This window comes from Cyprinus carpio, chromosome B23 (assembly GCF_018340385.1).
Source record: "Cyprinus carpio isolate SPL01 chromosome B23, ASM1834038v1, whole genome shotgun sequence".
NCBI lineage: Eukaryota > Metazoa > Chordata > Actinopteri > Cypriniformes > Cyprinidae > Cyprinus > Cyprinus carpio.
Genome location: NC_056619.1, coordinates 26,955,849 through 26,977,684, shown reverse-complemented (window position 1 = coordinate 26,977,684; position 21,836 = coordinate 26,955,849). Strand labels below are relative to the sequence as shown.

The 21,836-nt window shown below is 42.8% G+C and overlaps 1 protein-coding gene across 2 annotated transcripts; it reads right to left on the bottom strand.

Moving 5' to 3' along the window:
- Positions 1 to 2,097: 2,097 nt before the first annotated feature.
- Positions 2,098 to 5,943, bottom strand: LOC122141986 (transcriptional regulatory protein AlgP-like). Of its 2 annotated transcripts, XM_042751091.1 has the most exons (6): positions 5,859 to 5,943; positions 5,707 to 5,775; positions 4,329 to 4,442; positions 3,957 to 4,240; positions 2,991 to 3,110; positions 2,098 to 2,849 (listed from the first exon to the last, which is right to left on the bottom strand). In XM_042751091.1, exons 1-6 carry the CDS (start codon positions 5,914 to 5,916, stop codon positions 2,151 to 2,153), a joined length of 1,344 nt encoding a protein of 447 aa, XP_042607025.1. In that variant the 5' UTR covers positions 5,917 to 5,943; the 3' UTR covers positions 2,098 to 2,150. The 2 variants fall into 2 exon arrangements, with proteins under 2 accessions (XP_042607025.1, XP_042607023.1); XM_042751089.1 differs by having other exon boundaries at positions 2,098 to 3,110.
- Positions 5,944 to 21,836: the final 15,893 nt, after the last annotated feature.

The following is a 21,836-nucleotide window of genomic DNA, read 5'->3' as shown; positions in this document are numbered from 1 at the left end:
AATAGAGGATATATCCAAACACAACAGAAAACAAAAAAAAGGTCAAAAAAAAAGATTTCAACAATAAAAAATAGACGATAGAGAAATAACGTGACGGAGCTCAAACTAGAGGAATACTTATATGTCCCATTTATTGTCACAGTTACGGGCTTTACAGACTACTGTGTTTTATCCTATTTTACATATTTATAGTTGTCGTTTGACAATGTTTGATTATTTCTTCATGTGGTTTGTAGGCTGTTTTTTTTTTGACAGGTTAAGCTAGCCAAGATTAAAAAAATTTTAAATGCATAATAATTGAACACTACAGCCTCCGTGCTTTTGGCAAAGAGCCAGAGAACCAGTGGTTAATATATATATATATATATATATATATATATATATATATATATATATATATATATATATATATATATATATATATATATATATATATATAACACAGACCTTGATTACGGTCATGGCCAAAAGTTTTGGCAATGACATAAGTTTTGTGTTTTGCAAAGTTGGCTGCTTCAGTATTTGTAGATTATTCTTCCACATGATTCTATGGTACTTCTGTGGTTACTTAAAAACAATGACAAGCATACATTTTAAAGGCTTTTTTTGGCAAAAAAAAAAAACTTTTGAGGACTGACCACAGGTTCTCTGTGGGATTGAGATCCAGGGAGTTGCCTGGCCATGGACCCAAAATTTCAATGTAATGATCTTTGAGCCGCTTCTTCTTCACTCTTGCTTTGTGACATGGTGCTCCATCATGATGGAAAATGCACGGATCGAAACCAAATTGCTCTTGGATCGTTGGAAGAAGTCGCTCTTGCAGGACTTTTTGATACCATTCTTTATTAATGGCAGTGTTTTTGGTCAGAATTATGAGAGAGCCCACTCCCTTGGTTGAAAAGCAACCCTACACATGGATGGTCTCAGGATGTTTGGCACAACACAGGACTCATGGTAGCATTAACCTTTTCTTCTCTGAACAATTGATTTTCCAGATGTCCCAAACAGTTGGAAGTACACTTCATTAGAGAAAATAACTTTGCACCAGTCTTCTGCAGTACAATTTTTGTACTTCCTGCTGAATTTCAGTCTGTCCTTGACATTTTTCTTGGAGAGAAGTGGCTTCTTTGCTGCCCTTCTTGACACCAGGCTGTTGTCCAAAAGTCTTCTCACTGTGTGTGCAGATGCTGTCACACCAACCTGCTGTCTTTCCTGAGCAAGCACTACACTACTGGAGAAACGATTCCGTAGCTGACTCCTCAAGAGGAGATGGTTCTGGCACTTGCTGGACAGTCTGGGACGTCCTGAAGACTTATTCACTGCAGTCGTACCGCTCTCCTTGAGGTTCTTGATTCGGTAAATGGTTCTTTCAGGTGCAATATTCTTTCTAACAATTTCCTTTCATGTGAGGCCATTTTAATGCAAAGCGATGATGGCTGCATGTGTTTCTTTGGAGGAAACTATTGCTAACAGGAACGCAATGATTGGAAGGACTTCTTCCTTCCACAGCAATCAGTCTGCTATTACAATCTAGTACGATAGTGACTTAACCTGACTAGAACTCATTTGCACTTTCACATGTGCTGCTGATATGATTGAAAAAACAATTGATTACAGTAGCTTGTCATTTTATGTCAGGACCAAAAAAAAAAAAAAAAAATTGTGAAGATTCTTTTTTTTTGGCCAATGAAGCTTTTGGTAATTTAAAATGCATCCGATCACTCTACACAATAATCTAAAAACAATGTGAATAAACACCATAACAGCCTAAGCAGCAAACTTTGCAAAACAATGTCACTCCCAAAATTTTTGCCATGACTGTTGTAGCAAAACAGTCAACTTCAAGGTTTTATGAATAAAACTAGCCTAATGTTGAGCCCTAGAATTTGCTTAACCCCAAAAGTTTGGTAAAACAGGTGGTGAAAGTTGACACTGCATGAAGTCAAACCAAAACTTCATTTAAAAAAAAAAAAAAAAAAAAAAAAAAAAAAAAAAAGCAAGGTTCATGAAGGACTCAAAGAAAACATTTAGTTAATAAAAAGGAACCATTTTACAATAGGAAGCGGCAAAGCTTTTTTAAAAAAAGAAAAAACAATGTTTCACCATTGAAATAACTGGTTTTATTGATTAAAACAAGGTGAACACAACATTTAGAGATTAACAAATCTACTAAAAGACTTCAGTGCATAAGCACATTTTGGTTGAAGCAGGCAGGCAATGACACATTCAGGGAGGGACTCCTCAGGACTGTAAGTACTAGACTCCCGGGTGGGGGGAGCACTGCACTTCACAACTGGAAGGGGGCTGGACCCAGTCAGCTTGCCACCTAAGATTGATGGGAGAGTGCTGGATTTTGTAAATGGGTGGGGGCTAGACTGAGCAGAGTTAGGTTCTCCAGCTGGGATAGCATTTGATTCATTAACAGGCTGGGAACTGGGCACCGCAGCAGGCAGAGAGCTAGGTTCCCCAGCTGGGATAGCATTTGATACCTTGGCAGGCTGGGAGCTGGGCACCACAGCAGGCAGAGAGCTAGATCCCCCAGCTGGGATAGCATTGGATTCCTTGGCAGGCTGGGAGCTGGGCACCACAGCAGGCAGAGAGCTAGATCCCCCAGCTGGGATAGCATTGGATTCCTTGGCAGGCTGGGAGCTGGGCACCGCAGCAGGCAGAGAGCTAGGTTCCCCAGCTGGGATAGCATTTGATTGCTTGGGAGGCAGAGAGCTGGGCACCACAGCAGGCAGAGAGCTAGATCCCCCAGCTGGGATAGCATTGGATTCCTTGGCAGGCTGGGAGCTGGGCACCGCAGCAGGCAGAGAGCTAGATCCCCCAGCTGAGATAGCATTGGATTCCTTGGCAGGCTGGGAGCTGCACCACAGCAGACAGAAAGCTAGATCCTCAGCTGGGATAGCATTGGATTCCTTGGCAGGCTGGGAGCTGGGCACCGCAGCAGGCAGAGAGCTAGATCCCCCAGCTGGGATAGCATTGGATTCCTTGGCAGACAGAGAGCTAGGTTCCCCAGCTGGGATAGCATTGGATTGCTTGGCAGGCTGGGAGCTGGGCACCGCAGCAGGCAGAGAGCTAGATCCCCCAGCTGGGATAGCATTGGATTCCTTGGCAGACAGAGAGCTAGGTTCCCCAGCTGGGATAGCACTGGATTCCTTGGCAGGCTGGGAGCTGGGCACCGCAGCAGGCAGAGAACTAGATCCCCCAGCTGGGATAGCACTGGATTCCTTGGCAGGCTTGGAGCTGGGCACCGCAGCAGGCAGAGAACTAGATCCCCCAGCTGGGATAGCACTGGATTCCTTGGCAGGCTGGGAGCTGGGCACCGCAGGAGGCAGAGAGTTAGATCCCCCAGCTGGGATAGCATTGGATCCTTGGCAGGCTGGGGAGCTGGGCACCGCAGCAGGCAGAGAGCTAGATCCCCCAGCTGGGATAGCACTGGATTCCTTGGCAGGCTGGGAGCTGGGCACCGCAGCAGGCAGAGCGCTAGATCCCCCAGCTGGGATAGCACTGGATTCCTTGGCAGGCTGGGAGCTGGGCACCGCAGCAGGCAGGCAGAGAACTAGATCCCCCAGGCTGGGATAGCACTGGATTCCTTGGCAGGCTGGGGAGCTGGGCACCGCAGGAGGCAGAGAGTTAGATCCCCCAGCTGGGATAGCATTGGATTCCTTGGCAGGCTGGGAGCTGGGCACCGCAGCAGGCAGAGAGCTAGTTCCCTTAGCTGGGATAGCACTGGATTCCTTGGCAGGCTGGGAGCTGGGCACCGCAGCAGGCAGAGAGCTAGATCCCCCAGCTGGGATAGCACTGGATTCCTTGGCAGGCTGGGAGCTGGGCACCGCAGCAGGCAGAGAGCTAGATCCCCCAGCTGGGATAGCACTGGATTCCTTGGCAGGCTGGGAGCTGGGCAACGCAGCAGGCAGAGGACTAGGTCCCCCAGCTGGGATAGCATTGGATTCCTTGCCAAGCTGGGGGTTGGACTCTACAACTGGGTGAGCGCTGGACTCTGTAGGCAGAGGACTGGACTCGGCAGCTGGGGAAGTGTTGGACTCCTTGTCAGGCTGGGGCCTGAATTCCTCAGCATGCAGAAAGCCAAGTTGCCCAGCTGGGATAACAACGGATTCCTTGGCAGGCTGGGAGCTGGGCACCACAGCAGGCAGAGAGCTAGGTTCCCCAGCTGGGATAGTGCTGGGCCCTTTGGCAGGCTGGGAGCTGGACTCAGACAAATTCTTCACATCAATACCTACAGAAAATTGGTGCAAGACACGTCAGATAAGAGGAAACTAGCTTTCCTCATGGTAAAGCATTATCATAAAATAAAAAAATTTTACCCTTTTGGATAACTAGCCCAGATGCATTATTCAAAGACAGCAGAACAGCCAAGTTGCACTCTACCACTGGTGGGTTTGGATTTTGGCTTGCATAAGGACAAGACAAGGGGCCATCTGGAAAACAGGACGCAAGAGCTGGAGTACAATGATACACAATACTCAGATATTCAGAACTAAAACTCTTGGAACTTACCCAAAACAAGAAACATTTTAACTAAGACATGATCAACTTAAAAGTATGCTTCATTGAAGTATTAAATGTGAAACTACTCCAAGGGTGGAACTGTATGGTTTTGGACAACCTCCCACTACACAGGGCACAGAGATCAGAACAGTATTCATAATTTTGAATAACTAAAACTACTGCATGACTCATGTTTGCACTGTCCCAGATTACATGCATGTAAAAGTCTTACATTTTCTCTTGTCACATGCCCCATTTATAGTTCGATAATCTCAGATGAGACCTGGGTTTAACACTTGAGGAACAAACATTTAACACTTTCTCAGGAGTTAAAAATATTCTAGCTGAGCCCCCAGGGTGAATTTTAGGCAACCATCACTTTAGAATGTATAGCCTTATTGTTTTCATGGTGACACGTCATGCGACAACACAGCCACAATAGCACTGTATGACTGATCACTTTTCATTAATATTCATAAATAAACTGAAATCTGATTCCAATTCAGTAAATGTTTTTGGTAGTTTAAATACCTAGGACCATGTTAGTTGATCAATACTGGGTGTTGGGAACCACCATGTTAATTTCAATCTGAGCTGTGAAATTAGCAGACTCATCCGCTCCTCCCAGAAGACATTAAGAGCAGGTCTCCAGTAAACTGGGAGTAGCGCAGATTAAACTTTATACCATTTAACAATCTGTAGATGTTAGTAAAACAAGTTAGATTTGTAAGGATCATTACTGCTGCCTCCATAGACATCAGCACATATTTACAAACTATAGATGTATAATTTTGCTAGTACTTGTACTTAAATGTCTGAAACCTAAGATAAGCATTATATGGTCGAACACACTGAAGAGCTGTTTTAACATTACAAGTGCTTGGCGCATCTGATCTGGATCAACACCAGCCAAAGCAGATTTGAATTCAGCAGTTGGCATGCACTGAACGTTCTAATCACACTGGTGTGATCATTCTCTTCAGGGACTAGCCAAGACTTATCACACCAGTCTGACCATACACAAGGTTAACGCTAAGTTTAGAGCTGAACTGCATCACACACTGCTGTATTATTCTATTGTGACTATATGGTTTCAATACAGGAAATCAGTATGCCACATTAAATAAACTACACATTGTAAGAAAAAAAATAAAAAATAAACACCCCACACACACCAACACAAAGTCTACAAACCTTTCTGCTCCACATGCACTTGGTCACTACCAGACTGGTGTAAAGGACGCCCAATTGGAGTAGCAAATCCTGAAGACAAAATATAAGGTTAAAGAAAAAGATAAATAAAAACACACATTTAAAACACTACATCAAGGTGGAAACAACTTTACCATTGAGCACCAACTGGTAACACAATAACACCACAAATACAAGACTTGCAATAGCCATTTTGAGCAACGCTTGAACAATCAACAACCAAACACTGCTTTCTAAAACAAACGTTGAGTCAGGGGTTTTAAAGTAACACAGATTTTCATCACCTGGGTTCCTCGTTAAAGTGAAACTAGGAAGAGAGGACCCACTCATTAACGTTCGCCTGCAGACATTGGTTGGTTGAAAAATTACTATTGTGATTTTCAAAATCTTCATGGATGTCAATTTTATTTGATTTTTAGACGATAATATTACTTGAACTTATTAAATTAATCCAACATGGTCTATATAGTTTCTCTCCCCAGAGTATGAAGGGTGGTGGAAATGTAGGAGCATTTATCTGCCACAAAAACAATGAAGATGAATTAAACATTTATGGATCGCACCAACCTCTGGTCGGCCATCTGTTTCTTTAATATATAGTAAACTTAATGATCACACTGCAAAGCCTCTTTCGATTAAATCTCTATAGAATCGTGAGTTAACAGATTGTCTGAATTTCTAAAAACTTGGCTCATCGTCTTATCCATTTTAAAGTCATCCATAGAGTAGGGATATGCCGGTATCCAATTTTCCTGTTGCGATTAATTGCTCATGCTTTTATCACAGTGTACGGTATTATCACAGTATTGAAATTTAGTTTCAAAAAGGGGTCATAATACAGTATAACAGGTTAAATAACCTTTTTATAACAAAAATAACTGAACATTTAAATACAATAAAGCAATACAGAAAAATATATAAAGTTAAAAGTTTTACACAGATTAATGTGCAAAAGAACTAGAAAGACCAATAGGTATCACTGTACAATAAGACTTCATTAGTTAACCTTAATGCATTAACATTCACAATGAGCAATAGCTACATTTGCAACACAAGTTATTCTTAGTCTTAGTTCATGTTATCTCATTAAATAACACAGCTGCAACTTTAAATTTTAACAACATGTTATTAAATATTGGAATACCTAAGATTAATGAATGTTCAGAAGAATTTTTCACTGGCAGTTTATGTTAACTAATGAAGCCCTAATGTAAAGTGTGAATTAACAATAAAGAATCAAAACTCTAGGGCAGTGGTCTCCAACCCTGCTCCTGGAGAGCTTCCGTCCTACAGATTTCAGCTCCAACCCCAATCAAACACACCTGAACCAGCTAATCAAGGTGTTCAGGGCTACTTGATAATTACAGACAGGTGTGTTGGAGCAGGGTTGGAACTGAAGTCTGCAGGATGGTAGATCTCCAGGAGTAGGGTTGAAGATCCCTGCTCTAGGGCAGGTTGTAGTCCAGATTTAAATGAAAAAAAAAGGTTTGAAAATAAATAGCCAATTAAGTCTAAATATTTTAGTATTTGGCTGTGATAAACACCATTGCAAATCCACAAATGTGAATGGCTATTTAAATACGTTTTAGAAAGTAGTGCAGCTGCTTTATTTATAGGGTTTCCAAAGTAAAGGCTGCTTTTTTCTGCAGTTTAGCGCCATCTGCTGTCAGAGAGTGAATGTGCCTTCATTCAGCGCGTCTCTCACGTGTTCCCCCATGTGCTTTTAATGCGTGCTAGTTTACATCAGAGAACCCAGGCGTCTTTCAAGCCGCATACAGCAGTTATGTGCATTTTGACCAGCTGATGGGAATAGTATTCTTAAAATGTATTCCAAATTCTGAATAATTTGTAATATATAATTATTCACGGCATTTAGAAGTGCCCACGATAACAATACCGTGCATGTCAATTACCGTGATATATCGTATTACCGAATACCGGCACATGTCAAGTCAAGTCAAGTCATCTTTATTTATATAGCGCTTTAAACAAAAAAGATTGCGTCAAAGCAACTGAACAACATTAATTAGGAAAAGTCAAGTCAAGTCAAGTCTGCTTTATTGTCAATTCTTCCACATGTACAGTACATACATACAGAGAAATCGAAATTGCGTTACTCTCAGACCCCCGGTGCATACAGATAACACTAACAGTAGAGCCTAAAAATCTAGATCAAATATAAAAATATAAGATAAAAACTATACAATAAGGGAACGTAAAAAAGACATAAATAGAAAAAATAAAATAAAAATAAGGTTAAATAAAAGCAGCGCAAGGCACATGGCAGATAGAGTGCAAACCAGTGAACAAACAGTGCAGATAAAAAGATTTTTAGTGCATAAAAAAAATAGCTTATTCAGTCTGATTAAAAGTGACAAAGTGACAAAGGGCTCAGAGCAGTTATTTTATTAAACTGACTGATGAGGAGGTAGAATGATGTCAGATCCATGGTGAATGAGGTAGTGAGCAGACCACTGCTGCACAAAGTGACTGGTGCATGACATTCGTATGTTAGAGGGAGGGGGGGTTCATAGTTCAGTGGTGCCTGAGGCAGAAGAGGGACGGGGGGGTAAGTTCGGGAGCGAGTTCAGCTTCCTGACAGCCTGATGGATGAAGCTGTCCTTCAGTCTGCTGGTCCTGGCCTGGAGACTTCGCAGTCTCCTCCCTGATGGCAGCAGACTGAAGAAGCTGTGTGACGGGTGAGTGGGATCACCTGCAATGCAGAGGGCTTTTCGAGTGAGACGGGTTCCATAAATGTCCTGGAGGGAGGGGAGAGAGACACCAATGATCTTCTCAGCTGCTCTCACTATGCGTTGCAGAGTCTTCCGGCAGGACGCGTTGCAGGCGCCATACCACACAGTGATGCAGCTGGTCAGAATGCTCTCGATGGTGCCTCTGTAGAAGGTGTACATGATGGGGGGTGGGGCTCTGGCTCTCCTCAGTTTGCGGAGGAAGTAGAGACACTGCTGTGATTTCTTGGCCAGTGCTGCAGTGTTGTCGAACCACTAAAATCTGGAACTGATGTGCACACCCAGGAACTTGGTGCTGCTCACTCTCTCCACAGTCGCACCGTTGATGGTCAGAGGAACATGCTGAGTGTGCGCTCTCCTGAAGTCCACAACAATCTCCTTCGTCTTCTCCACGTTCAGAGAGAGATTGTTGTCACTGCACCACCCGGCCAGGCGGCTCACCTCGCTCCTGTAGTTTGTCTCATCTCTGTTGCTAATGAGACCCACCACAGTCGTGTCATCCGCAAACTTAATGAAGAGCTTGGAGTTGTGTGACGGTGTGCAGTCGTGGGTCAGCAGAGTGAAGAGGAGGGGGCTCAGCACACATCCTTGGGGGACCCCAGTGTTCAGTGTGATGGTGCTGGATGTGTTGCTGCCGACACGTACTGCCTGAGGTCTTCCAGTCAGAAAGTCCAACAGCCAGTTGCACAGCGAAGTGTTGAGCCCCAGCTCGACCAGTTTGTGAATGAGCTGTTGAGGGATGATTGTGTTGAATGCTTGAACTGAAGCCTATGAACAGCATTCGACGTATGAGTCTTTTTCCTCTAGATGTGTGAGTGCTGAGTGGAGGGTAGTTGAGATGGCATCATCGGTCGACCGTTTGGACCGATATGCAAACTGGAATGGGTCCAGGGAGGGGGGGAGGGCAGACTTGATGTGGTGCATGACTAGCCGTTCGAAGCACTTCATGAGGATGGGAGTAAGTGCAACAGGACGGTAGTCATTGAAGCAGGATGGAGATGGCTTCTTCGGGACTGGAATGATGGTGGTAGCTTTGAAGCATGTGGGAACAACAGCTTGACTAAGTGAGATGTTGAAAATGTCTGTGAAGACATCAGTGAGTTCTGCTGCACAGTCTCTCAGTACACGCCCAGGAATGTTGTCAGGACCCGGAGCTTTGCGTGCATTGATCCTGCTGAAGGATCTCCTCACGCTGTCCGGGGTCAGCATCATCACCTGGTCACTGGGAGGAGGTGGAGTCTTCTGTGCAGTGGAGCTGTTTTGTGCCTCAAAGCGAGCGAAGAAGGTGGTTCAGCTCGTTCAGCAGAGAGATGTTGCTGTCACAGGTCCGCTGTGGGGGCTTGTAGTCCGTAATGGTCTGTATCCCCAGCCACACGCTCCGAGTGTCTCTGCTGTCGCTGAATTGATGGGCTATCCTCCTGGAGTACTGTCTCTTAGCCTCTCTGATGCCGCGGGATAGGTTGGCCCTGGCTGTTCTCAGGCCCCCCTCGTCTCCAGCTCTGAAGGCAGCGTTCCGCGTCTCCAGGAGTCTGTAGACTTCCCCTGTCATCCACGGCTTCTGGTTGGCCCGGACAGTAATGGTTTTTTTGTGACTGTTACATCCTCAATACACTTGGTGATGTAGGCAGTGACAGTCTCCGAGTACACCTGGAGGTCAGTGGAGTTATTATAAGTGGCAGCCTGCTTAAACATATTCCAGTCAGTTGTATCAAAGCAGTCCTGAAGAGCCTCAGACGATCCTTCCGGCCACACTTGAATCTGTTTCTGAACTGGTTTGGCGACTTTAATGAGCGGTCTGTATGCAGGCATTAGCATAACAGTGATGTGATCTGAGGCACCGAGGTGGGGGAGGGGGAGGGCTTTGTAAGCTCCTCTCTGTGTGGTGTAAACAAAGTCTAAAATGTTTTTACCTCGTGTTGGAAAGTTAATGTGTTGGTGTATTTTTAGGAAACACACTCTTTAAGTCAGCATGGTTGAAATCCCCAGCTATGATGAGAAAAAGCATCGGGGTGTGCTGTCTGCTGCTCACTGATGTGCTGGTACAGTTCATTTAGTGCATCGTTCCTGTTGCTGTTGTTGTTGTTCGGGGGAATGTAAACCGATACGAGCAGTATGGCAGTATATTCCCTCGGCAGATAGAACGGCCGGCACTTAATAATCATAAACTCCACCAGGGGTGAGCAGTGTTTGCAGATCACAACAGCATCGCGGCACCACGCGTCATTGATGTAAACACAAAGCCCGCCGCCGCGGGTTTTTCCTCCCGCGACGCGAGCTCTGTCTGCTCGATAGCACGTCAGCTGGTCGAGCTGAATGGCGCAGTCCGGAACGCTGTCGCTGAGCCATGTTTCCGTGAATACAAACACACAACAGTCTCTTACAGTCCTCTGAGTTGAACGTAGTAATCGGATGTAGTCCAGTTTATTGTCCAAAGAGCGTACGTTAGCCAGTACGACGGTGGGGATGGATGGCTTGTGTGGGTTAGCCGTTAGCCTAGCCCGGATACCTCCGCGCTTACCCCTCTTCTGCTTCCTCTCACGCCGCTTGTGGCGCCTCCGCTGTGGGCGAGATGCAGTAGAGGGGGTCGGTGATGATGTAGGCCTCCGGAGCAGTTCGAGATCTCTCGCAGCAGTTTCCGCGTGCGCGGAGTTTAACTCCAAAAATGCGGCTCTGCCGACATCCAGCAGAAACTCACGACTGTATGCGCGCTTAAAGACAGATAGACGCGATGACGACGTACAAAAACACTGCGACTCACAAGACAAAAAACACGAAAACACCGTTCTGTCGGGACAGAGAGAAGCCGCTGCGTGTGGACGCGCCGCCATCTTGGTACCAGTGTCAAAACAGTGTCAATAATGCAAAATGACAGTTAAAGGCAGTTCATCATTGAATTCAGTGATGTCATCATGCAGCTCAGTTCAGTTTAAATAGTATCTGTGCAATAATTTGCAATCAAGTCAACGATATCGCTGTAAATGAAGTGTCCCCATAGAGTATAAATAACTCCTTACAAGAGATTTAAAATGAAACTGCAATGACCTATAACAGCCATGTCTGTAACACTGTATCATCAGGTACTTTTTTCCACATGTTTTGGGAATGTCCAATTGTTAATTCTGTTTATCCTTTTTACTTGATTATATGTCTAATCCAGGTTTATGTCTTCTTAATGACGATTCCAACTCATGTATAAGTTCATTAAAGAAGAGAATGTTGTTTGCTGGTTTTACAGCTGCAAAGAAGACAATAATAGGGAGTGTATAACTGGTGGAGTTAGGTTAAGACAGATGTGAGATTGTGTGGTTTGTTCCCTACCCTGTCAATCAATGCTGATCTCAAAACACTTGTGAAACATAGGCACGTGACATGGGTGTTTCGAATCACACTTCAGAGCAGTGTTTCGAAACATAAGCACTTCGGGATCTCGACACTGCGTCAAAACGTCAGTTTCGCGTCAGCCATCCCTAGTTTTTAGCAATTCAGTGCTTTCAAAAAAATTTATAAAACAAGAGAATGAGTGTTATTAAACTTATTATGCTGGTGGTCTTCCATCACCAGTTATCAAATCAAATCTCTTTATTGTCACACAAGTGTGATGATGGCAAAATTCTTGGGTACAAGTCTCTTTGCCATAGCAGTACAAGCAACAAGATATGAAAAATTAACAGTATACATGAATAACAATATGCATATTTTACACAATATACAAATTTTTCACAATATACAATTGTAGCGTACACAATATACAATAGGGCCTACACATTTCCGTAATATTCACATAGTACACAGTATAGTCAAGAGACATGTAAATGTATGTATAGCTTTTATATATGACTTACCGTGGTAAATACTGTTAGTATTTTACTGTGTAGTTCAGCGTAGTAGTTCGTAGTTCAAAAGAGAAGATGGTGCTGCATGTTTTCTATGCTATACAGTACAAGACATGCTACAGTGCTGTCAGAGTCAGTGTGGCTGGTGTGTAGATGAAATCCAGTGTGAGGGGTAGGGGTAGGTGGGTGATTATCATTTTGCTATTTGGAGTTCAGTAGTCTTATGGCCTGTGAGAAGAAGCTGTCTTACGTTTTGCTGGTTCGGGTCCTGATGCTGCAGTACCATTTGCCTGATCATGGCTCGGGTGGCAGGAGTCTCTGATGATCTTCAGTGCTTCATCGCACCAAACGATTAATTCACGAATTAGAATGATCCGATTGCAGCTGTTCTTGAGTCGACAACTCACTGACTCAAATGAACAGTTACTAATGTCAATTTTAGGATTAATTATTGTAACTGAAAATCATATTTAGGTCAAACTGTCATTTGTTCATGAACTAAATCTGCTGTAAAGAATGATCTATTTAAGCCCACTGAAATGCTTGAATGCAGACACATCAATCAGTGTCTCTATGTTTAAGGTAAAAAAAAAAAATTAAACCTTAAAATAACACAGAATAAATAAAATAACTCATGCACGTTCATTTTCCCTGCTGCCATAACGTTCACAGTTTTGTTAAGTTAAGTTAAGTCAAGTCAAGTCAAGTCATCTTTATTTATATAGCGCTTTAAACAAAAAAGATTGTGTCAAAGCAACTGAACAACATTAATTAGGAAAACAGTGTCAATAATGCAAAATGACAGTTAAAGGCAGTTCATCATTGAATTCAGTGATGTCCTCATGCAGCTCAGTTCAGTTTAAATAGTATCTGTGCAATAATTTGCAATCAAGTCAACGATATCGCTGTAAATAAAGTGTCCCCAACTAAGCAAGCCATAGGCAACACCAGAAAGGAACCAAAAATCCATCAGTGACAGAATGGAGAAAAAAAAAACCTAGGGAGAAACCAGGCTCAGTTGGGGGGCCAGTTCTCCTCTGACCAGACGAAACCAGCAGTTCAATTCCAGGCTGCAGCAAAGTCAGATTGTACAGAAGAATCATCTGTTTCCTGTGGTCTTGTCCCGGTGGTCGTCTGAGACAAGGTCTTTACAGGGGATCTGTCTCTGGGGCTCTAGTCCTGGTCTCCGCTGTCTTTCAGGGCTGTAGAGGTCATCTCTAGGTGCTGATCCACCATCAGGGCTGGATACGTACTGGATCCGGGTGACTGCAGTGACCCTCTGACCTTGATACAGACTGGATCTGGTGGCTACGGTGACCTCGGAATAAGAGAGAAAAACAGACTAATATGAGCGTAGATGCCATTCTTCTAACGATGTAGCAAGTACATCGGGTGTTATGGGAAGTGTTCCCGGTTCCAGTTTAACTAATTAATGCAGCCTAAAAATCCTTTAATGGATTTGGATATTAGAAGTGTATTAGTATGTTATGTGTAAGCCAAGTTAAAGAGATGGGTCTTTAATCTAGATTTAAACTGCAAGAGTGTGTCTGCCTCCCGAACAATGTTAGGTAGGTTATTCCAGAGTTTGGGCGCTAAACAGGAGAAGGATCTGCCGCCCGCAGTTGACTTTGATATTCTAGGTATTATCAAATTTCCAGAGTTTTGAGAACGGAGCGGACGTGGAGGACTATAATGTAACAAGGGCTCGTTCAAATACTGAGGTGCTAAACCATTCAGGGCTTTATAAGTAATAAGCAAGATTTTAAAATCTATACGATGTTTGATAGGGAGCCTGTGCAGCGTTGACAGGACCGGGCTAATACGATCATACTTCCTCGTTCTAGTAAGAACTCTAGCTGCTGCATTTTGGACTAACTGGAGTTTGTTTACTAAGCGTGCAGAACAACCACCCAGTAGAGCATTACAATAATCTAACCTTGAGGTCATAAACGCATGGATTAACATTTCTGCATTTGACATTGAAAGCAAAGGCCGTAATTTAGATATATTTTTGAGATGGAAAAAATGCAGTTTTTACAAATGCTAGAAACGTGGCTTTCTAAGGAAAGGTTGCTATCAAATAGCACACCTAGGTTCCTAACTGATGACGAAGAATTGACAGAGCAGCCATCAAGGCTTAGACAGCGTTCTAGGTTATTACATGCAGAGTTTTTAGGCCCTATAATTAACACCTCTGTTTTTTCCGAATTTAGCAGTAAGAAATTACTCGTCATCCAGTTTTTTATATCGACTATGCATTCCGTTAGTTTTTCAAATTGGTATGTTTCGCCAGGACGCGAAGAAATATAGAGCTGAGTATCATCAGCATAACAGTGAAAGCTAACACAATGTTTCCTGATGACATCTCCCAGGGGTCATATCAAAAGTGTGAAAAGTAACGGCCCTAGTACTGAGCCTTGAGGTACTCCATACTGCAATTGTGATCGATATGATACCTCTTCATTCACTGCTACGAACTGATGGCGGTCATATAAGTACGATTTAAACCATGCTAATGCACTTCCATTATATAGAGATACAACCACGATCAGATGATAAGAGCAGGTCATTTGTAACTCTAAGGAGAGCAGTCTCAGTACTATGATACGGTCTAAATCCTGACTGGAAATCCTCACAGATGCCATTTTTCTCTAAGAAGGAATATAATTGTGAGGATAGTACCTTTTCTAGTATCTTGGACAGAAAAGGGAGATTCGAGATCGGTCTATAATTAACTAGCTCTTGGGGTCAAGTTGTGGTTTTTTGATGAGAGGCTTTAATAACAGCCAGTTTGAAGGATTTTGGGACATACCCTAATAACAATGAGGAATTAATAATAGTCAGAAGAGGATCTATGACTTCTGGAAGCACCTCTTTTAGGAGCTTAGATGGAATAGGGTCTAACATACATGTTGTTGGTTTAGATGATTTAACAAGTTTATACAATTCTTCCTCTCCTATAGTAGAGAATGAGCGGAACTGTTCCTCAGGGGATCTATAGTGCACTGTCTGATGTGATACTGTAGCTGATGGCTGCATGGTTACAATTTTATCTCTAATAGTATCGACTTTAGAAGTAAAGTAGTTCATAAAGTCATATTTAAAATGATATGCATTTAGCCCTATATGACATCTGTTTTTATTCTATCAACAGTATACATTTTTATATTGTTTGAATTAACTAGCCGTCTAACGTAAGACAGATTTAATTTTTCTTCATAACTAGGGCTGGGAACCGAGTTTTTTTAAAAGAACCGGAACCATGAGCAATTTCGGTTCCGAAAACGGGTCTGGTGCGACACGTGACCAAGTGCTGTGAGCAGCCTTGCGTCGGTGTTGTGATGATCCGGCGTTTCCCGTAAAATATGTTACAAACAAAATAACAAAAACGCCACCCTGCCTCTTTAATTACTCAGCACATTGTTTCCAATGACTCACACTCCACAGACGCGCCGCGCCGCATCGTGTCTTTACTGCCAAACACATGTTTCTGACTGTACTGCGCTCGCGCCTTTGACACCGGCCGCGCGCAGCACCTGCCGCCACATTATATTTGTCCCATATTGTCATTAATATACATACTTACTTCAACTTGGACCACTAAATAAATAGACTGCTATTGTTATGTAAGTATGAGGGTTACATTATTTAGTGTACAGGTCATTTCAAGAGAGATAAACAAAGTGATAGAAAATATTTATTTTCATGCATTTTAAATGTTTAAAAATGTGGAAACCACTCATTGCATCACACCATCTCCTGATTGCATTATTATTTGTAAAATAAAAAAAACATAATAATAGTTCTTTAAAATGGAATCGGAAATGGAAAATTACTGTAATATATAGGTTGAATTTTGACATTGCCAACCCTTAAATTAAGTTGACAGTAAGTAATAAACAGTATTATTGAGCATTGTGTAGTTGAGTATTGTGCATTTTTCCTTACCACAATGTTTTTAATAGTTGTTAATGATTTTAATGGAACCGGAACCGTTATGCAGAACCAGAACCGGAACTGCAAAATTTCTAACGATTCCCAACTTTATTCATAACCATACTGATAAGTAAATATTGGTAGCTGATGCTAATTGTCTAGCTAACAAGCTTGCTGGTGCTGAGTTGAGGTCATTTTAAGATATAAAGTCCAAATATTTTTATTCAACCACCTAGATAGATTACATCTGTGGGAAAAAAAGAAAGGATGTAACTACAGTAATCATCAAAGTGGGAAGTGATGCCCTCTGGGGGCATTTGGCCAGGGGTGTTTTTTAAAAATCATTCTGAAAATATAATTATATTTTCCTTAAAATGTTCTTCCTAACTTCAGGCCTTTTTCTCATGTCATATATAACTGTGATGTTCTGCAAAACAGCAAACTTTAAAACACTTTTTTCTTCCTGGTGAAGATCAGATGGTCAGCTCTGTTTTCTCTCAGGTACATCACAGTGAACATTACTCTCGTCAACGTAGTCCATATCAACAACAAACATATATCTTGACTCAATAAAGGGGTTACTTTGGGAAAATCCCAGGTATTTTGAGCAGTAAGATTATAAAAAAATATGTGCAAATATAAAATTAAATTAAGTAGTCTATATAAAATTGCAAAATAAATCTATCAGTATTTTTTTATTAAAGTACATAAAAAATCAAGTACTTTGGTACTTTCACTCGAGTAAAATTGAAAAAGGAGTACTTTTACTGGAGTAATATTATTGTTCTGACTATTTATGTAGTCATTTAATTTTGGTTTTATTTAATTGGTTAAGATGCATCATGTGACTTAGGTTAGAGGTCGTGGTGGCCATTTTAGTTTTCACTTCTCCACAGCAGTGATGCTGCAGCAGATGTCTCTCTGATAAAGATATATTCTTCTGTTATTTCATGCCAAAGAGGCCATCGTCTGTAAGTTTGTTTATTTAATATCATCCATGTTAAAAAAAAGAGTATTTCATAGGATTTAAGAAAACATTTGCTGTACATTTTCAAAGAAGACTATTGTTGTCTTTCTTACTATTTACTTTTATTCATACTTGATACTTAATGTACATTTTCTGTTTGTATTGTAGTTTCACAAAAATGTACGTTGTGGGAAAGAAGATTTCTAAGTAAAACACCGAAAAAGAACCTTTTTTGGTTTCGACTTTTTCTTCAACCCTCATCCTGTTTAACTATCTGTTGAGGTGCAACATACTTGCATCAGGGACAGAATAGTGAAAAGACGGAGCTTCAATGCAATAGAAAGACGGAATCTCTTCATTCAAGCTACAGAGTCTGCTCTCAAGTGAATGATCTCCTCATATCCCATTTCTTCATCAATTCTTGAACTTTGAGGTACTATCTATGCGTTTTATGTCATGGAGGGTGACAGGAAATCTGAGACTGAGAAGATGCTGAAATCTAGTTCTGTTGTTACACGTTCAACAGCATCGTCAAAAAGGTCTAGTAGGACATCGGCTAGCATGGCTGCTGCCAAAGCACGAGCTAGAGCTGAGGCAGAGCGTACACGTGCATATTATGTCAAGAAAGAAACTGAAATGAAAGTAGAAAAAGTTCGCATGGAAGGCAGTCTTACAGCACTAGAACATGAAAAGGAGGCTGCTGCCGCTATGGCCGAGGCAAGAATATTAGAGGAGGCTGTAGAGAGCATGGAGGAAGGCAGTTATCGTTCACATAGCCCGATTGCTCCTGCTGCAGACCCTGTGCAGCGCACGAGTGATTATGTGGAGCAGCACACAAATAACTCCATTGTTGTTCCTCCTGAGGAAATAAGTTTAGCCACTCCCACCTGTTGATTTCATGAACCTTTATGGAAGTGAAAACAAGCAGATAAAGGAAAGCTCTCATAGGAGTGTGCCACCTGATTTTGTTGAACAAGTCAACGATTCAGTCTCAAAGCCTTACGCTAACAAGATTGAAAAGCCTCAGTCTGCCACGTACAGTCCAGTTAATTACTGGCCCCTTGCACAGACTTTCAATTCCGGCGTTCCTATGCAGTCACCTTCCCACGGAGAAGTTGAAATGAGTGATTTAGCAAGGTTTCTTGCCCGTCGTGAGATCATTAGTTCCGGGCTCACAATATTCGACGATCACCCAGAAAACTACTGGGCTTGGAAATCCTCTTTCTTAAATGCCACCAGTGGGCTCAAACTCTCTTCCAGTGAGCAGTTGGATTTACTGATTAAGTGGTTAGGCAGTCGGTCATCAGAATATGTGAGACGCATCAGGTCAGTGAATATAAGGTATCCTGACGCAGGGCTTAAAATGGCATGGGATCGTCTAGAAGAGATGTATGGATCCCCGGAAGTGGTTGAGAAGGCACTTTTTGACAAAATTGAGAAATTTCCAAAAATCAATAAACAAGATCCTCTGAAATTACAAGAGCTCGGAGATCTGCTACGTGAGGTTCAGTCTGCTAAAGCTGAAGGGTACTTGACAGGACTTTCTTATCTGGACACCTCCAGAGGAGTCAGTCCGATCGTGGAGAAGCTGCCTTATCACCTGCAAGAAAAATGGATTTATCAGGGTTCTGAGTACAAAAGGAAGTACAACGTTACCTTCCCTCCATTCTCCTTTCTTACTGACTTTGTCTGTCAGGAAGCACGTACTCGAAACGATCCAAGCTTTAGCTATAGTGCAGTCTGTACAACCCAGATCAAAGCAGAACCGTTGGTTAAAAGACAATTGCAAAGAAGGATGGCTGTGTCTACACACAAGACGGGTGTAATATCGTCAACCGGATTTCTTCCCACAAGAAGTTCCGAAAATGAACCTATTGATGTTGAAAAGCAGTGTCCCATACATAAAAACAAACCTCATCCCTCTGAGACGTTGCCGTGGGTTTAGAGCGAAGACTCTAGAAAAGAAAGGCAAACACTGCTTAGAGAAAATGGTGTGTGCTATAGGTGTTGTGCTTCGACGGTTCACTTGGCAAAGAACTGCAAGGCAGTAACCAAATGTAACGAATGTGAAAGCGACCGACATGTGTCTGCACTTCATCCTGGTCCTCCACCGTGGGCCAACAAAGACCCTTCATCAGATCATGGCGGGGAGGAGGATAAAAGCCCTTCTCCTACTGTAACTTCACAATGCACAGAGATTTGTGGAGACAGTCCTATACCCAAATCATGCTCTAAGATATGCTTGATAGGAGTTTATCATGAGGATCATCCAGAAATTATGGTCAAGATGTACGCAGTGCTCGATGAGCAAAGTAATAGATCTCTAGCTAGACCTGAGTTTTTTGATCTATTCAAAGTAAAAGGAACAGAGCATCCATACACTCTTCGAACTTGTGCTGGGTTAACAGAAACTTCAGGAAGAAGAGCCACTGGGTTTCAAGCTGTATCTATGGATGGAAAGACACACGTGTCACTTCCAACACTCATCGAGTGTAATTATATGCCTGACGACCATTCTGAGATCCCATCTCCCACCATTGCACGCCAGTTCCCTCACTTGATATCTATTGCTCACGAAATACCAGAGATAGATCCATGTGCTAAGATACTGCTTCTCTTAGGGAGAGACATCATCCAAGTCCACAAAGTGTGAGGAAACAGCTCAATGGTTTGAATAATTCACCGTACGCCCAAAAACTCGACTTTGGCTGGGTGATAGTGGGAAATGTCTGCTTGGGGTCAGCACATAAACCTAGCACAGTTGACGTGTTCCGCACAAACATACTTCTCAATGGACGCCCAAGCATATGTGAGCCATGTCCTAATCAGATACAGGTGAAAGAGAAGCTAAGCAGTAAAAATCATCCCATCTCTTTACATGGCTGTCGCTTTTACCCATCCACCTGCCCTGAGTACTTGCTGGGTAACACTATTTTCGAACGGACTCAAGATGATGAAAAGATAGCCCCTTCCATTGAAGATCGTGCATTCTTGAAACTGATGGACAAGGAAATGTTCATTGACAGCTCTAACAGCTGGGTGGCACCTCTTCCTTTCCGTATTCCACGCCAACAGCTGCCCAACAATAGGGACCTGAGTAGGAAACGTCTCTTGTCACTTCAACAGACACTAAGGAAGAAGCCTCAAATGCAGGAACATTTCATCACATTCATGCAAAGGATTTTCGATGCAGGTCATGCAGAATTAGCTCCACCTGTGATGAAAAATGAGTAAGTGTGGTACCTGCCTATATTTGGTGTCTATCACCCTCGCAAGCCAGGACAGATCAGAGTTGTTTTTGACTCTAGTGCTCAGTACAAAGGCCTTTCTTTGAATCAAGTGCTTCTCTCAGGACCTGACCTGAATAGCTCCTTGCTGGGTGTTTTGCTGCGTTTCCGTAAAGAAGCAGTTGCATTTACTGCTGACACTGAACAGATGTTCCATAGCTTTGTGGTGAGAGAAGATCACCGCAACTTTCTCCACTTCTTGTGGTTTGAGGACAATGACCTCTCGAAAGATGTCACAGAGTATAGGATGAAGGTCCATGTCTTTGGGAATAGTCCCTCTCCCGCGGTAGCAATCTATGGACTTCATCGTGCAGCTCAACATGGAGAACTTGAGTTTGGGAAAGATGCAAGAGCCTTTGTGGAGCATAATTTTTATGTGGATGATGGCCTGAAATCAGTGCCCACGGCTGTGGAAGCAGTTGGTCTGTTGAAAAGAACTCGGGAGATGCTAGCAAGTTCCAACCTGAGGCTTCATAAAATAGCATCTAACAGTCCTGATGTAATGAATGCCTTTCCTGTGGAGGACCATGTGAAATATCTCAAGGACCTCGATCTGGAAAAAGATACTCTACCTATTCAGAGGAGCCTTGGTCTGAGTTGGAATCTTAAAACAGACACTTTCACTTTTCGTGTTGATGCAGAAGAGAAGCCTTTTACACGCAGAGGTGTCTTAGCAACTGTCAACAGCGTTTTTGACCCTCTTGGGTTGGCAGCACCTGTTACAATACAAGGAAAGTTCCTTCTTCGTGACCTGACAGCAGACACCAAAGACTGGGATGCCCCTCTACCAACAGTCAGGGAAGCTGAATGGGAGGCTTGGAAAAACTCTTTGCAAGATCTAGCTCAATTTGAAATACCCAGAGTGTACTCAAAGGTTTCGCTATCTTCAGCTAAAAGGAAAGAAATTCACGTTTTCTCAGATGCTTCCACAAAGGCAATTGCAGCAGTAGCTTACCTGAGAGTGATGAATGACAATGGATCATGTACAGTATGGTTTGTGATAGGCAAGGCTAAGCTTGCTCCACTGTCTGCTCACACTGTACCTCGATTAGAGCTTGGAGCAGCAGTCCTGGCAGTAGAAGTGGCAGAACTCATTCAAGGTGAGATGGATATTACTCCAGACGCTGTGGAATTCTATTCTGACAGTAAAGTAGTGTTGGGGTATATTCATAACCAAACCAGACGGTTTTACGTATACGTAAGTAATAGAGTCCAGCGGATTAGGAAATCTACAAGGCCAGAACAGTGGCATTACATTTCCACAAGTCAAAACCCTGCTGATCACGCAACCCGTTCAGTGCCCGCCTCAGACTTGAAAGATTCTACATGGCTTTCTGGG